Source organism: Plecotus auritus, assembly GCF_963455305.1.
Source record: "Plecotus auritus genome assembly, chromosome: 1".
In the NCBI taxonomy this organism is placed as follows: domain Eukaryota; kingdom Metazoa; phylum Chordata; class Mammalia; order Chiroptera; family Vespertilionidae; genus Plecotus; species Plecotus auritus.
Window position 1 is genome coordinate 232,433,248 of NC_137770.1, and position 18,658 is coordinate 232,451,905.

The 18,658-nt window shown below is 39.4% G+C and overlaps 1 protein-coding gene across 3 annotated transcripts in view; it reads right to left on the reverse strand.

Annotated features, from left to right (window-relative positions):
- Positions 1-4,943: 4,943 nt before the first annotated feature.
- Positions 4,944-18,658, reverse strand: part of RBPJ (recombination signal binding protein for immunoglobulin kappa J region) — a 96,152-nt gene continuing 82,437 nt past the window's right edge. For 2 of the 3 annotated variants that reach the window (XM_080684191.1, XM_080684190.1), the window contains 7 exons: positions 17,543-17,717; positions 13,501-13,638; positions 13,234-13,346; positions 11,454-11,594; positions 9,734-9,889; positions 9,213-9,316; positions 4,944-9,075 (listed from right to left, as the gene is read on the reverse strand). In XM_080684191.1, coding sequence (XP_080540317.1) covers positions 8,760-9,075; positions 9,213-9,316; positions 9,734-9,889; positions 11,454-11,594; positions 13,234-13,346; positions 13,501-13,638; positions 17,543-17,717 — 1,143 coding nt within the window. In that variant the 3' untranslated portion in view covers positions 4,944-8,759. The remainder of the gene's footprint in view (positions 9,076-9,212; positions 9,317-9,733; positions 9,890-11,453; positions 11,595-13,233; positions 13,347-13,500; positions 13,639-17,542; positions 17,718-18,658) is intronic. The other variant, XM_080684192.1, reaches the window with a different exon arrangement.

Genomic DNA, 18,658 nt, shown 5'->3' on the forward strand with positions numbered 1-18,658 from the left:
GGAAGTGGCCCGTCCCTCCCTGTTCATCTCTGCGGGGCTTGGCCTGGGACCTCCCCAGCTCTCACCCCATGTGGCTCTGCCCTGTGGCCCTGTCCCTCCCCCACACCCCTGCACTTTGAGCGTCCAGGACTTTCATATAAATGGACTTTTAGAGAGGAAGTGCCTGGGCAGGGACTGGGGACTGAATCTCATTTCCCGGGGCCTGGCTTCCCTGTGCGCTGGGCTCCGGGCTCGGACGTGGCAGTTTTTCTTTCTGTCACAGGCCCTGGCTCAGGAGCCCGTGGCGGCTCAGGGATGCCTCAGAGAGATGGGTGTGCTGGGGGCAGGCCCTGCCAGTCCGCTCCAGGGTCACAGCCCCGCTGGCCCAGACAGGCTGGTGGGAGACCTGCTGAGATGCAATTTTATAATCAACCTGTAATTTGGTTATCTCAGAAAATAAATGAACAATCCATACTGCTACTCCCCACAGACTCCCCCCCCTCGGCCAGGACAGGAGCCGAGCTGAGCCTGGCCTGTTTGGCTATACATGTCCTCCTGTTGGTTCAAAGGAGTCTTTGGTTTAATGTCAACATTTGCTTTTGAACCCTTCTTTTTTTTTCATTATTTGCTTCTGCTTGACCTTGCCCAGCGTGGGAACACCCGGATGCTGGGCCCTTGTATTCTAGCTGTTGGCATCTGTGGGATCCTGCACACCTGTGTGACCCTCAAACACCGGCTTATCTCACCTGACCAGGACTCCTTCAAACTCCCAGAGGTTGTGCAGAGGAGTGGCTGCCTGGTGACCTCACCCGTTCCCCAGGGAAGGTGGCCTCCTACCCTGTAGGAGAGCAGGCTCTCACTGCTGGCCGAGGAGCCTGATTCAGTCTCCACCTTCCCGTCCGGCACTGACTCGAGGTTCTGAGTTCTATGCCCTTGACCTTTGGGGCCTATTGCCAGCACTAAGCCTGCCACTGCTGTGCCTCTAGTCTACTCGGAGGCTCTCCTCCCCTCCAGGGCTCAGTCCCTCCATTCAGAAGCCCCTCTCTAGCCATCTCCAGATAGACATGCCTCTGGGTTTTGCAGAAATTCCAAGTCCTCGCACAGTTTTCCTTAAGAGGGCCCGCTTCTGTGGCAGAGAGGGAGAACTCTGCCTACCTCCTCCCAGCTCAGCCTTTATATTCTCTGCTACCCCGGCACCTCCTACATTTTGTGAAGCTCAATTTGCGATGACAAACAGTTTCTAGGCGGCTGGGGACAGGGAACATTCACCTTTCTTGCTACAGAATTCCGAATGCTTCTCATACATCAGTGAGATGCCCCTCGCCTGCTGTATGCCAACCACCTTACACATTCAACTGCATTTTTATCTTTCTCAACAACCTCAGTGAGGCAGATACCACTACCCACCTTTTACAGGCGAGGAATGCTATTTAAACACCAAGCAATGATTTAAATGAAAATTGTATTGTAATTATATTTGGAGGAAAGGAAGAGAGAAATGGGCATAAAGGTACAGACAAGCAAAATCCTCATCTACCATAGCAAGAAGTTGGCAGAGAATATTGATAAGTCAAGAAACAGAGTATATGCATATTAATTAGAAATTCAGAGGCAAGTGCCAGAAGAGAGAACTGAGTTGAACGTAGCTAGCTCTGGGGAAGTGGAAAGAGATGAGAAAAGGTAGTGCAATTTGCATTTATGCTTCTTAGTGCTCTATGATTTTCTTTAACCTCATGGTTGCATTACTTTGCTTAAAAAAATAAAAACCTTTAAAAATGGGGGAGAGGTCCTGATTTAACTGAGTAGCAAATACTGGGTTAACCCAAAGAAATCAATTCTTAACCCCAAGGGCAGAGGTTCCCAAACTTTCTTGACTCTCGGCACCTTGAACATCTTATTAATTTTTTCATGCCTTCCCTGGGCCAAAGGAAATACCCAACTGTTCTGTTCATTAATTCTGTAAAGACAACTTAGTAGTAGTCATTTACGTAGTGTTTGACAGATGTCACTGTGTGTCCCACAAATTTATAATATCCTGTGTAGCCCTAGCTGGTTTGGCTCAGTGGATAGAGCGTCGGCCTGAGGACTGAAGAGTCCCAGGTTCAATTCCGGTCAAGGGCACATGCCCGGGTTGCAGGCTCAATCTCTGGTGGCAGCTGATCAATGATTCCCTTTCATCATTGATGTTTCTATCTATCTCTCCCTCTCCCTTACTCTCTGAAATCCATAAAAATAAAAATAAATATCCTGTGTAAAAAAGTTCACCTCATGGCTTTCCTATTTACTGTCTGTGCACTGAGCCCATGTCTAGCAACTTTCTCTTTATATTGGTGAGGATTCAAGATGAGAATCAACACTTCGCTGAATGTCTGGCACACGATACACAGACTCAGTACCATTAGGTATATAAGAAAATTCTGAATTGTACTACAAAAGGCTGTGGGGTCCAACTCCTCTGAAAATATTTACAAACCCTACCCCCCATATTAATTGCGAATTAGCTAATATCCTAACAAACTATCCCCCAGTGAGTGGACAGTCCTGCCCACTTTGTCTTACCTAATAACAGAAAACCTCATTGACAAAAACACCAAATTGGTTGTTTACAATCCCATGTTCTTGGCTGCCAAGAATCCCTCACTCCCGATGTTTATCTTCTTGTCTCTGCGTCGCCTCTCCGGTCTTGCAGTTCCTGTGTCTTCCAGACGCTCGTCACTGGTGTCCCATTCTTTATCAGCTTCTGAATGAAGGCAGGGATCTGGGTGGTCAGGGTAGACTGGACACACCATCCAATGGTGTGACCAGAAAGCACTTAGTCATCCATTTGGCAAGTATTTATTGAGTACCTACTATGTGCCAGGCTCCTTGCTAGGGTCTGGGGACAGTGAGGAACAGTCTCATGTCTCACGGAGCTTTCAAGCTGGTTGGAGGAGAGAGAAATAAACAAATGGACAAGTAAACACACAAAATGTCAGGTGGCAGGAAGTGCTGTGACGAAAAACAAAGCAGGTGGAGGGGACAGAGTGTGACGGGAGCAGGAGCACGATGTTGCACGAGGTGTTTAGGGATGGCAACCGGCAGGACGCATGGATCTTGGGGCCATCTGATAAGATTGTCTCAGATACTGGGAACTGCCAATGCCAAGGCCCTGCGGTGAGAGCCTATTGGTGAAATCAAGGCAAGACAAGGAAGCAGTGGAGCACAGTGGACTGGGAAAGGAGGAAGATGAGGACTTTGAATTTTACCCAGAGGGAGACGGGGTCCCTGGAAGGCTTTCAGCAGCAGAGGGACACATTTGCAAAGAATCAATCGGGTGCTGTGGAGAAGAGGCTCTGAGGGCAGGGAGGAGGCTGGAGGAGCAGATACAAAGCTTCTGTAATAATCCACGTGAGACCATCGGAGGCTTGGCCTCAACTTCATATACCTTTAAATTATCTTTAGCACATTTAAAATATGTTTTATTGGTTTTTTTACAGAGAGAAAGGGAGAGGAAGAGAGAGTTAGAAACATCAATGAGAGAGAAACATCAATCAGCTGCCTCCTGCACACCGCCTACTGGGGATGTGCCCGCAACCAAGGTACATGCCCTTGACCAGAATCAAACCTGGGACCTTTCAGTCCGCAGGCCAACACTCTATCCACCGAGCCAAACCGGTTAGGGCATATCTTTAGCACATTTAAAGTGCCACCTCCCCGAAGTAAAAAAAAAAAAAAAAAAAAAAAGTCCTATAAATCCCGTTAGAAAATAACCTACTTGTTTAGTATGAATGTTCCTTGTAGTTAAAACCTGTCCCTTTTCTGTATTAGAGAGTATTTGTCTGCCTTTTCTATAAACCAAGATGGATGAGTCATGATTTCTACATGTGTGCATTAACAGCTTTAACTAAACTATTAAACACCTGTGTGCCAGGCACACAAACCACCTCATCCTCAGCACAAAGAACTAGGTGTGTGACTACTGTCTTACAGGCCCTGACAGGGCCCATGGCATATAGCTCTGTCTCCTGGCCTTAAGCTTTAGGACCTAACTTATAGTAAGTCAAGAGGAATCACCTCATTTGTACTTTATACACATTAACTTGTCTCCCTCAGGGTTTTTTAGGGTTTCTACTTAGTGTACCTTTCTAGTTTTGTTTGTTTGTTTGTTTTGTTTTCAGAGACGACTGCCTTCTGATCACTCTTCACTAGAACCGTATGCAGCTTGCCCTGTTCATCCCTACCACTGACAACCATCCAGGGAGTCGATGACCTCCCCCCGCCCAACACACACACACACAGGATCTTTCATAAAACCCCTTAGAAAGTGATTGTGTACTCTTTACAGAAAGGGGTACAAGCTTATTATTCTCTTCTAAACTAATCACTATCAATCTTAGCCTCACAATACAAATTCCAACTACACTGTTCCTTATTTATTTAACAATTACTACTTTTAGAGCAAGATGTCTTTAGCAAAATCCTGGTAACTTTATTTAATACTTTTTTCTTTGGGGGGAGGTCAGATAAGAAACTATGATTTAAAAAATACAGAATTTCCCCCTTTTACTGTTTCCCTATTAAACAAAAATAGGCACTCTCACTCTCTCTAGGAGCCCCAGCAAAAAGCACAAACCACTGTATGTTCTTTAGGATCAGGCCAAATGACAACCTTGTACTGGAAAGGTTATTAAACGATATTCTCCATTCTTGTAGGGATTAGCTGGAAATGTTACTGAGCTGGGAGAGAGTCCCCTTGAGGGACCATCCCATTTCCCATTCACAGGGAGGAAAAAGAACTCTGTCTCTCAGTGCAGCAGCACCCAGTGAACAACACTGAAGAAGGAATCAGCGCAGCTCCCGCTCAGGCGATGCAGACAGCACGTCAGACTGTACATGTGCAAACTGTAATATGGAACTCAATGTGATCTTTATGAAGTGTTCTGACACCAAGACGATAAAGCATGCATGAGGCCCATTCAACAGAAGACTTTTACAATGGTTTACATTTCCTTTTTATTAATTCCTTGAAACTGCCCATATTGCAGGTTTCTCATGGATGAAATATGGAACTGAGCAGATTCTTTTTTCTACAAAATTATGGTATAAACTTGCTCAATTTTCTATCTTATTGCTAACAAACCTTACAGGCGCACAGTTTGTAAAATAAACCCCTTAAGGACTGAATGTGTAGAGCATGCTGCAAGGTACAAGGAATAAGCTAAAAATGAGCATATAAACCTACATTTGGACCAACACAGTACTGAATGCTGGCAAACATTTATCACAACACAGGGAAAATTAATAAAAGGGGACACAGTTCAGTCCTGAAAGGGTTAAATAGAAACCCTAATATATTATTGTTTCTAACCATCCAACCCACATTACAGTGCTTGAAACAAAGTCAAAGTCTGGCACAGAAAATTACACACATTTGTTCAGTACTCATCAGAAACAGCTGCTTTCAAAATCAAAAGTAAGTAACTTGGTTAATAATTGAATAGCATTTTGTTTCAAAAAGGAACCCCCCTCTCCCCATGGATTATCTGGTTAAACATGACTAGTTAGTTTTCAAAAAAACTGCATGGGGAATATTCTGTGAGGGCACAGACAGTACCAGTTTCATTAGAAAAATAAACAAAAACTAACCAGTTATGATCACAAATAAGTCTGTGCAGCAAGAGTGACCAGCAGGTCACTAATATATATATATGAAGATGCCTTCCGCTGCCACAGTTAAGGAAAGTCAGCAGCAGGTTAAATATTACTCTAGTGTTCAACTCTGAAGTCATTCAAAATACAAAGGGCATTCTACTTTTAAAGCCTTTCACATGCCTTCCCAATCTGTGTGATCAATTCAATGGAACTATTAAAAACATATTGGATCACAGACTCAGCTTCTATGCACATTTTTAGAAACTGCATAGAATCATGAGAGCAAAAGATACACTTCTAAAACAGAATTTAAAAAAAAACAACTCAAATGTACTATCCTTTAGCTGAAGCGGTTACCATTCTAAGAAGGTCTTCATGACAGAAAATGACCAGCATCTCTAATGCCACCAATGGGGGGGAGGGGGGGAGGCGGGTACCTTTTACTATAGAGGACAAGGCTCCTTATAAATTATACACTCAAATGATTTACAAATCCACAAAACAGGTATTTTTTTTTAAGCAGCTGACAAAAGAACTCCTTTAACAGGAGCTACAACAGACAAACCATTTCACTCTTCAGTTTGTGGTTCGCAGAATGACCAGAAAATAGCAGGGGAAATGCCTATATAATAAGTACATTTTTGGACTTATCAAAAAAACACAATAGGAAAAGTTTACAGCCTAATATTTCAATTGTCTTATTAAAAGAAACAAAAAGCCAAAATTGTATTTAAATAATAGACAAGCAAAAGTTCACTTTTAATAAAGTCATAAACTTGAAGGATTATTTTGAGCTGCAAAGCTGGGTAAGGAAGCTTCAAAAGTGTCTCATCTGTTATCAATTAATTTAAAGTAATTTTACAACTAAACACCACACCTGGGAAGTGGAGAACACTTGTGAGCCATTGAAATAAAGCAGAACTGAAAACATCTGCACTAGGAACAAAAACACTGTGCAAAGGCTGCTGGCATGACAATAGAGAGAAGAATAAATACTAGTCGGGAAAAGGCAAGAAGAAGCCAGTAAACAGTCAAAACAAAGAAAGGTAAGGCCACACTGAATTCTGCCCTTAATCACTGACAGGTTTAAGGAATGAGGCAGGATCGGCTCACAAAGAGAGAAGCTAGTGACTGGAGCAGTTTGGAGAGAAGGCTACATGTCGTCTAATGGGTAATTAATTACAAAGGCTTGCAGAAAGAGAAACCAGTAACTGATTTTACCGCTAATGTGTTTTACAAATAAATGGCTTCTCCCTTGAAACTGAGGAAAAAGTCATTTAAAGATGTTAGGAATCCTATTTACAATGACACAGTCTAAGCAAAATGAGTGAAGATAGCAAAGTTGAAAAAAAAAAAAAATGCTACTAACAATGTCGTCGAAAATAGCCCAGGACACCAGAAAGACGATGTTCTGCATGGAAATAACAAATGTACAGTTTTCGTTCACAAGGTGCTTTGGCTCCTGTTTTATGGGACAGTAAAAAGCTTACCACAATCCAGAGGTAGTTTTTACTCTAACAAGGATGACTGTATTACTAGACTGTGTCCTAGAACATTACCCACGTGATTCCTGTGCTAAATGTAGCCCAACAAGCCTGCTGCTGTTTCTAAGGACGGAACAAAGGCACAACCAAAGTGCAGGAACAGAAGCAATGTAAAGGAACGGGGAGCTTGGCATGCAAGGCCAACACAACCCTGGATGCATTCAAATCCTAACTGAAGGGCAAAGAAATGTTTTCTGAGTAGGAGACATCTGTGGGGATGCTCAGTACTGGGAAAGAAGATTAAAAAAAAAAAAAAAAAAAAAAAGCAGAGAGAGAAATGGAAAGATAAGTTACATTTGCATTTTTATAATCTCACAACTATCTGTTTCTAAAGTACTTGTCTTCCAGCTACTTTAGTTCACCATCTAATAAGAGCATCTTGTTTTAAGGTTACAATGACATCTTGGACTAGGCTACCAAAAAAATAAAAAGTAAATAAAAACATGCTTTTGCTGAGATTTTCCTCATTATACAATAAGGGCACCAACTACCACCTGGTAGCAAATATTTCTATGATTTTTTGTTGTTGTCATATGTCAAAAAGGCAGAAAACACCCTACTGAATGAAATCACTGGGAACATTACAAGTTCAAAATAAAATGTTTAACTTACACATAATACAAGTTATGTACAAGATCAGGTGGGGGGAACCTGAACAAATCCTGAAACATGGAGACACATGTTTGCATGGGGGAAGGGGAGCGAACACTTCAAATACCAACATGTCCTGCGCCATTAACTCATTTATGACTAAATGGCCACACTTAATCCCATGTAAATGTTAGAACCACTTGGATCACCACTATAAATACATTTTTAAAAAAAGAAAACATGGAAATAATGGCCAAATGTCTGAGAATAGAGACTAGTTCATGTATGTTGCATGTATTGCAGGCAAGGCAGAGGCATTTCTTAAAGCTTTTGCACAGACTTCATATAATCTTTAAAAAAAAATTCAGGCCTTTACAAGATTTGACTTGCTGAAATCAAAACAATTTCAACTCATAAAAAGTCATAAGACTTCAGCTTTAAAAAAACAAAGAAAGAACAGTTCCAGCCATAGACCAAAAAAACCTGGGCGTATGACAGTGAGACTCAGCAAGCATGGTCAGGCTTGGAACCTGAGCGTACTGACGGGCAGAAGCTCCAAGGGGCAGGGAGAGGAACACCTACTTGGTAATAGGTGTGCTCTATGCGGTGCTATAAAAAGGTATGGTGAAAATGTACCTTTACTAAAGCTTATACAAGGTCCTTGGTCCATAAAAACTATGTTAGATTTGTGTCTTCTAGTTTAACGTTTATTCCAGCCACATGTCTATTTCTTGCCCATTTAAACAAAACCAACCAAAAACCAACCAAAAATAACAGCTGAAAAAAAACTTGAGTTTCCAATAGTTTGTACATGTTGATGTTGTTTTTTTGTTTTACTGTGGCTTCTGCACTTCCAATCAGCACTTGCGGGTCATGGGGTTTTGAATAGTATCACCTGGTATGAAAAGTTTTCCCAAGAAACCACAAAAGATTGTTCACTTTTCTCTCTCTCTCTCTTTCTGTCAACCTTTTGCTGCACTGGAGTCAGTTTAAGTCCTAGCAACAAGACGGTAGTTAGGACACTACTGTTGCTGTAGATGATGTGACATTGGTTGAATTTGTGCTGACGTTTGTGTAACTTCCCTCGCTGTTTGTGTTTGATTCATTAGGGGGCACTTGGCTTGAATTGGCTCGAAGGATTGCTCCCGCTGCACTGCAGTGTGGCCGAGGCCCTGGTTCTGGTGTGTAGGTAAAGGTAAGGCTGGTGGAATAAATGATTCCATCATTTCGGACCAAAGTTACTGGAACCTGGACTGGCTGCCGGACCCATCTCCAGCCTTCTCGGAATGCAGAAATGTCTGGGACAACACAGAGCATACTCTCTCCACACCTGAGAAGGAAACAAACGCAAGGCAATTTTTAGAACTGAAACTTAAAATTGGGTTGCTAACTATCAGTATCAGGAAAGAGTCTCAGATACCCATCCCCCTCCAACTCTGGACAACGTAAAAAAGTTTTACCAAGTACCTGTACATTGTTTCTGCTTCTACATCCCCAAACCAAACTCGTAAATTTGGAGTGAAATTCTGTCCTGTGAGTTCAAGCATTGCGACGTCCCCTCCACCATTCAGCTGCAATTCACAGGAAATCAGAACAGCATTGAGAACACTTTTCACTCATTAAAGTGCACAGATTAGTTTCTCATTCAATTATCATTTGCAAAATATGGGTGATTAAAATGCTTCTTTTAAATCACGATTATAAAGACAAAGTAAGCTAAAAAATCAAGGTAACGTAAAAGTTGGTTTTAAATTTAATTTTTTTTTTTGCATAAAATTAGGCTCTTATTTTTGTTTTTCTGTTTTTTATTTTGTTATATATTTTTTTGTTTGGGTATTTTGTTATATGTTACCAGTAACATATAACAAAATACCCAAATCACAATATTTGGAGAAAACTCAAAATTATTGTGAAATAAAATTATGCTAAGTCATAGCTGAGAGAAGTCCCAAGGAGGGAAAAGTCAACTTGTGAGTAGGTGGTCTCACCTGAAGACTCTCTACGACAGGCACAGGTGTGACAGGGGCGAGGACAGGGCCCATTCCCTCGTAAAAGGTATACTCTGCCTTATCTGTACTAATGATTGTCCAGGAAGCTCCATCATTTATCATCTCTTTATTTGGTTCTTTTGGGCATGGAGTGGCCTTATGAAGAAAGTTTAGAAATTTTTATATGCATTGCAGTATAAGACAATTTCAATAAGTAACATTTTTAGACTAGAGTTAGCATAGAAAATGTATAGACTTCATAAGCATGGTGCTTTGCCAAACCCTAAATAAACACAAACAGAATCCTATATAATAAAAGGCTAATATGCAAATCGACCAAACGGTGGAATGACTGGTCGCTATGACGCGCACTGACCACCAGGGGGCAGACGCTCAACATAGGAGCTGCCCCCTGGTGGTCAGTGCACTCCCACAGGGGGAGCGCTGCTCAGCCAGAAGCCCTGCGAGCACAGCGGCGGTGGAGGGAGCCTCTCCCGCCTCCGTGGCAGCACTAAGGATGTCCGACTGACAGCCATCAGTCAGACATCCTCCAAGGGCTCCTGGACTGCAAGAGTGCGCAGGCCAGACTGAGGGACCACCCGCCCCCCCCCCCCCCGAATGCACAAATTTCGTGCACTGGGTCTCTAGTATTAACATAAAAAACTGACATGTAAGTTTTTATTGTAACATGAAATATTTCAGTGACATATTAAATAACTTGTAATACCCTTCAGAATAAGCATTTCTGAGTATACCAGTACCTGTATAATTTTTTAAATAAAAGGTCAGTATCTGTGATGCAAATAGCTGTTTAAAACTCTTTAGGGATCCTGACTTGGTTGAGTGGCTCAACTGGAGTGCCATCCCATTCACCAAAAGGGTATGGGTTCAATCCCTAGTGGGAGCAAGAACAGAGGCAACCAGTCAATGTTCTCTCTCTCTCTCTGGAAATCAATGAAAACATATCATCCCCCAGGGGAGGATTAAAAAAAAGAAGAAAAAAACAAAACCTCTTTAGGGATCCCTAAGAAAGAGAGACTAGAATACTCTCCTGCTTAGAAAACAGCTAGAAACCTGTGTACTTTCTCAAGAAGCAACCAAGATGTGAATCAATAACCCCCACCCCTACCTTAAAACACCTGGACCAGTCATTCAGTGCTGGGCTGAGGAAATGGCTGTGTGTGGCCATACCTCTGGAACAGGTCTCCAGATGTTTACAAATTAGTTTCCCATGAAAGTATAACTCTCCTATTAAGTAAGATGCCCATATCATAAATGTCCTCAGGAAAGCCTTCTGAGTAAATGTAGTTAAAAAATAGCTTTTGAAGCATGTCATCATTACTATCTTGGAAGACCCCAAAATAAATCTGACGAGAAATGATGAACCCTCCCCCTCCGTATACAGTGTGTGCACACAACTTCAGGGTATTCACTGAACACCTGAAATCTACTTTTGGGTGATCCAAGAGGCCTTTTGTCCCCCAGAGCTAGATGTTAACTGTTTCTCGGAGAACATGTTCATGAGTTTTGAGTTCTTCCCTGAAGCAGGGTGATCAGCATGTCGGAAGACTGTGTGGGTTGAGGATCCTTGGACTTGAGAAAATATCTGAACATAGCTTCATGTGTTTGGATACAATGAACATTAAGCAAGAGTTTCCTGTTTCTGTAGGCTATTGACCTAACATACATTTTAGGTTTCACCAGTAATTTAGAAACCTACCTGAAACTGGATTATTCTTTCTTGAGAAAGGCACAAGTACATTCTTTCTGTATCCTTAAGGTAAAATGCACATTTGTGGAGCTGTGACACAGGATCATCTGCATCCAGTAATGCGGTCTGCTTGTCAACTTTTCTGATTATCTGCATGTCAACAATTGAACAAGAAAAGGCTATCACACATGGAGAGTTTTCAGTAGGTGTACTTTCGATACCTATAGAAATAAGCTATATAATAATACATCCCTTACTTGTCATGCACCTACTCACACAAACATTTATAAACAATAGGCCAGGAATAGAAAATGCCTTTAGATCACAAGCATGTTAGAAGGTGGGACCTGTCCCCTCTTCGACGAGCACATAAAGCCAGGGCAGGCGCCTGATTTCTAGATTAGTGCTTTTACACTTCAATGTGCATACAAGTCACCGAGGGTCCTTGTTCTGAGCCTGCAGATCTTGTGTGGGGGCCACAGATTCTGCATTTTTAACGAACTTCCAGCTGATGCTAATCCTGTTGGTCTATATTTTGAGTAGCAAGTTCAGATGACCTTTCCAATAAAATACAGTGACAAATTTTAAAAAAGTAAAAATAAATGACAGATAATCCAACATGAAAGGAAAAAACTATCTCTAAAGGCTACATTGGTGTAGTAGTCAGTGTAGTCCATTATCTGGCATTTATATATATAAATGATACCTATTTTAAGTATACATATATATATGTATGTGTGTATATACATACATATATATCCATTTATACATATATATACATTTAAATATATATATATTTAAATACTTAAAATGGATATCATTTTGCAGATTAGAAATGGACTCAGGTCAGGTAAGTTCCTCAAAATCACCTGCTGAGTAGCTGAAGGACCAGAATATGATTCCAGGGCTGGCTGCTTGCCCAGCCTGAACTCTTTCCATTACGTGCTACAAATATTCCAAATATTCCACAATACACTTATGGATAGCTGAAAAATAATCCTATCAAACCTTAGAGACACTGGTCACACAGAAGGCAATCACTAAGGGTTTGATGATTATGAAGGTCACTCCCAACAGTATACAAACATTTAGAACTATTTTCATCTGAAATCAAAAGTAAAGAAAACTTCCTTGACTACATGTCCTCATTCCTCCCCTCTCACCATCCCATTTTGCTTTCTGTTTCAGAAAAAGAGGGTGAGCATGTGGGAGGGTATACTAGGAGCCTTTGCTTTCATTTTGGTAAGAAAAGCAGTTTTTTACTATTTCATGATCTCCCTAGTGAACAAAAATCCCTAAACTATATGCCTCTCTCCCAATTTTATTTCCTTTTTAATAAATTTTTCTTCTTGTGGAAGAGTAAATTGGTAAAAATTAATTGATATTTCTAAAGAAATAAGAACTTCTGTTTCTGAAAACTTGGTCCTATTTGGGATGCAGCAGGTACCACAAAAAAAGAATACAGTGCATCTACATTAAGAAAATAAATCACAATGTAATTTTATAGTGCCCTCTATTGAACATGTTTGGATATACAACCAAAAAGGAAAAAATGCCACCAAAACTTATTAGAAATAGTTCAGCAGGAAGTCATTAAGAATGCATTCATAAAAATTGGCTAATTGCCTTAAAGCATTTTAAACATAAAGTGGAGTAAAAATGTCAATTATAAATAGCAGTGCTTATTGATATCGCTTTTTAAATTAAAAAGCATGAGCTTGAATGTTGTTGTGTTTATGTTTTCTTAATTTTTACTACACATATTACAAAAGCAAAAGTGGAGCCATACCAATCTCGGGAGTGCCATGCCAGTAACAGAACACACAAGTTTGACTGTTTGTCCGTAATGGATGTAGCCATCCCGAACTGTGAATTCTTCTCCTTCGGACTCATCATCATCCACTGGTGGAGTGAAACAGAGATCAAACTGTTATCTTTTAGAATTCATTAATCTGCTTAGGAAGATAACAAAACTTAATATACTTGCACGTCTTGTTATCAAAAAGAATTTAAAAGCTTCACACCAGAAACATCAAATGCACATTTTTATACTCACAGAGATGAATGTAAAATGCTCCCCACTGCTGAGAACTGGCATGGAAATTACCTCCTTCTACATGCAAGTATCTGGTACTAACGGTCTGGGATCGAAGTCGATTAAACAGAGCCACCTTGGTTCCTGAGGCGATGCATACTGCAGAGAAAAAAATAGCTCCTGTTTAGGTGACTGGAGGTGAGAGGGAGAAAGAAGGGATTGGTACCTGGCAAGTTATGGTTGTTCTTTATTATAATTTAACTGGAGGGGGCTGCAGGGCGGTTGGCCAGCCAGCCCACCCCCTGGTTGAACTCCCAGTAGAACTCCCGGTGGAGGGGACAATTTGCATATTAGCTTTTTATTATATAGGATATTTACATTATATTAAATGAGTATTATAATTTAACAGATTCTTTTAACAAATTTTTAACTCTCCAAAGAATACAGATAATACCCCCCCAAAAAAGTCAAGGTAATTATCATTAATAATGTCAAGCTGAAGATATAAAATATGCCCATAAAAATCATCTTTAAATGAGAATTATACAGCATGTCTAATGCAGTGCTACTCATTAAAGGGAAATTATTAAAATAATAAATGTCTAACAATGAAAATTGATTAAATAAATTATAATGTCTATTATCCCCATTTAAATATCATGTATCTAAATGCACTGATAAGAAAATATTCATAACAAACCAAACACACTGATGATCAAAAACAGACCCAGAGTCATTGAAGCATGAACAGACTGTTGAACCTCAGAGGGAAGGCAGGGTAGGGTGGGTGGCAAGAGATCAACCAATGAACTTGTAAGCATATATGCATAACCTGGACACAGCAATGGGGTGGTGAGGGCCTGGGGTGGGAGAAGGATGGGAGCGGGCTGGAAAAGGTTAATGGGGGGAAAAGGAGGACCCTTGTAATACTTTCAACAAAGATTAAAAGAAAAAAAGAAAAGGAACAAAAAATTCATCTTCCTGGAATATCACTGAATGGAAAAGCAGACTATAAAACACTTGGTATGCATCAAATGCACATTAGGTAAATGTATATATTTATGTGCTGCACATGTGTCTCCATGTGCTCATATCCAATCCTGTGGAAAATACTCATAGGGAGGGTCTAGGGTTACCAAAGTGGATGACACTTGCCTCTAGATATTGTGATTATTAGAGATTCTGATTTCTTCTAAATACCTTAAAGTATACAGCACTGCATGAATTTAAAACACACACACACACACACACACACACACACAAACACAAAAAATAGCCACATCTATGTAAGCAAGAAAATATTATGAAAGTAAAATGTTCTCTGCCATCAAGAAACTTCGTCAATAGAAATTCCAAGTTGAAGAGGTTAAGTAAAATCCTGTTATTTGAATTAGAAATAGCCTGAATACATAACATTATATGCCTCCTGATCCAAGAACTCTTCACCACTATGAAGTGAGCCTTGCCCTCCAAAAACAAAAAAGAACCAAAGAACAACTAACTTAAATCTGAGCAAGCTTCTAAACTGACTAATGACAAAACTCTCTCCTTGAGCAAACTTCAGACAGGCTCTTCCAAGCCCCTTCCATGGGCCCTGCCACTGGCCCAGTTATTGTAAGAATCTTGCTAAGCCATCCTCCCACTCTAGTTATCTGATCAAGTTCCTCCCCAGCCCCCAAGCTTTCCATCTGATATCCTGGGCCTGCCCTTAGCAAGCATTCTGTTAGACTGGTTTGTCAAAAATCCCTCTACCTCTGATGTCTGCTCCTAGTAATGTTCCTTCCTCCCCACCCCTCACTCTACTCCTTGCCTATAAATCCCCATTTGTCCTTGTATTAGGATTTGAGTTCAATTGTACACTGAAGTCTCTTTTCCCTATTGCAACAGTACTGAATAAAATCTGTCTTTACCACCTTTAACTAGTGTCAGGCAGTTGCTCTTTACCACCACCAATTTACAGAAAATACATTAAATTACACCAAGGAAATGAAATTAGCAAAATCCAGTCTGTGGAAAGCTCTCATGGCAAATGACTCAGTCTCTTGAATAAATAAATTACAAGGAGAGAGTGAGAGAGGAGAAATGAAGAGGGAATCTACAGATTAAAAATACTTAAGGACATGTCAACACAATATATATTGTAACATCTGGTGGACCTTATTTAAATTTTGATTCAAACAAAGAGCTAAATAATGACATTTTAGACTATTTCAATACTGACTAGATGTTTGATGAAATTATTTTTTTTTATTACATGTTTATTTTCATGTGATCATGTCATGGTGATTATATTAAAAAAACAAGAAACTTCATCTTTCAGAGACACACAGAAATATTTATAGATGATACAATGTCTTGGATTTGCATCAAACTAAAATGAGGGTAGAGTGGGGTATAGAATGAAGATGAAGTTAAGATCACTGTAAAGACAGAACACAGGAGGTTTCATTTCATACAACTCTGTCTAGTATGTTTGAAATATTCCATAAAATAAATAATAACAATTACTGAGTGGACTAAAAAAACCACTCAATAGGATATAAAAACTTGTAGGTTCATAATAAAAATAAAACAAAACAAAATAAGAGCAAGCAAACAAAACAAAAATCCTAAAACCTCATGATCACCTTCAAAGAATATTATTGTTAGTCTGCAAATTAGTAACTAAGCATTTATCCTGCCTTTCCTCTAACTGACTACATTTGAAGCAAACAGCTAGCAAATGCAGAAATGATGAATAAAAGAATTAGAAAAGTCACCATTCTGCAGTCCTTGATGAAATCTTTGATTTAAGCAGGAGCATCAACAACTACTACTAAAACCATCAGATTAAATACTGCTCAGAACTTTGTAATGGATGGGCTGGGCTAACAATAGCTCAATTTACTATAGTCAATCTTAACATGACAAGAAGTGGGATGATCAGATATTATATGACTTCTGATTCCATAGGAATGAACATATATAGGACCAGCTAAATCTCAAATAAAAGTCTTGAGGTCTAACCACCAATATGGAAAATATGAGACAGAGAAATATGTAATCAGCCAGATCCGGAATGTGGACATTCCGGGAAAATGACCTGTTTCTTAACAAATAAATGATAAGGAAGAAATAAAAGGTTGGAGAAGGAGAGAAGAAACTTATAGATTAATATGCATGATCTTTGTTAGGATCCAGTTAAGTCAATTGTTATAAAACAACAAAAACACAACTGTAAAACCGTATTTCTGAGGAATGTGATAAGTCTACAGATAGCTTGGCTTTTACATCAAAGACCTGTCAACTCTTTTAGGTGTAACAATGTTTAAAAAGAAATTATCTGTTAGTCACTATTGAAGAAATGGTAGCTGAAAGGATAGGACATTCAAGATTTACATTTAAATATTCCAGCAATTGGAGAAGGAGGTGCTGGTGTTGATGGAGATAATGAAATAACTGATAAAAACTGCTGAGGCCAGGTGGATGGTCACCTTATGCTACTTTCTCCCTTTCACTAAGTTTGAAAGTTTTCATAAGAAGAAGTTAAAATAAGAAAAATGGGCATAGGGATTGAAATGTTTAATGCAAACAGACAGCACTTATCTCTGAGAATCTAAAACTCTGCTGATGAAATAGCAGCCTCTGGCAGAGAACCATGTGTGTAGGTTCTCAGGACGGCCTTGCAAGGCCCATCTGATATTACAGTGTCCCTCAAAGAGGTGCTTTTGACGTTGTTGGTAAATCAACTTTGTGGGATGGGGACTCTCTTGGCCCAAGACACCAATGCTAACATCACTCGCTGCAGTTACTGTGACAGCAAAAGGGGAAAAAACTCCCATTTTCTAAATGTCTCTGGGGAGCAGTGATGAACCAACTCTACTTCATTTTCAAAAAAAAAAAAAAAAGACAATAAAGCAGCAATAATTAATGAATGTGACATCTTCAGATAAAGTGAGGGCCACAAAAATATTAGCAAAGAATGAATTGGCTGTCGAAAAGCAATTTTTAATTAAAAATAGTTAAATTTATCTTAATTCATGGCGGGAGTTGGGGACAAAAGAAAATTGAAGTATATACATACAGTCAGCATTTTTCAATGACTGCTTCTTTTTGGAAGGTTTGGAGATGACTTTTATCCGCTTGCTGAGGAATACACCAATGTCATCACTGTTGCCATAGAACATCTTTACAGACAACATGAAATGCTTTCTCTTGTCCGAATCAGATATGTACAATGTTTTGGCTGTGCAATAGTTCTGTGAAAGAAAAGGAAAGTTTTAATAGCACCAAAACCTTGTTGGTTATGGACCTACAACTCTGTATGGTCATGGCTAGGTTTGATCAGGCTTAAATGCAGTAATTTCAATAAGGCTGAATAAAACCAACTATAAATTTACTGAAATTAATCTCTGATGGCAAAGTCTATATCAAAGTCCTTATTAAGTCTATAAAATACTAACATTGTGAACTATTTTACCCCCGCTAAAAGAATTTTAAACACTAGTCTTTTCTTGTTTTACATAACTCTACATCTATACCATAGAATTATCAGTATTAGTGGTAATTTTTAAAAATATAATTTCATAGCTAAAAGAGATCTAGACTGTCTTTCTGTAAAGAAAACATAGAAATAAGGCCATCAAAATCCAATCAAATTATGTAAAAAAATTTAGTAGTGGTCTTTCCCAAGATAGTGCATACAATGTGAACACCAGAGTAACCACCTATAATCCTGATGAAAACAAGGTCAGTACTAACTGGATACTACAAAATATCTTATGCCAAAAAGGGCTTCTATGAGTATATTTTATTTAAAGGACTCTTCTTAAAATGTTGTTAACTTTGCTTAATGGGATAATTCATATTGTATCACCAAAAGAACTGAATTTAAAGGTACTAGAAAAACTAAATACAGCAAGACATTATGTCAGTCTATCAGAAAAATATATTCTGGTAATTAAAAATATAGTATTTAAGAGTTACAGCACTTGCAAAACAGCGAAGACGCTTGAAAATGCTACTTTTTCAAACATATATGAGCATTCTAAAATCTCTCCTATTCCTCCGATCTCTGTGAATTAGGGAAGGGACTAAATTAATGACCTTTTCCAAACTAGGTAAAATGATAAACAAAGCTAAAGTATTTAAAATATATTAATTATATACTTAACAAAAAATCAATGCTCTACTTTAAAAT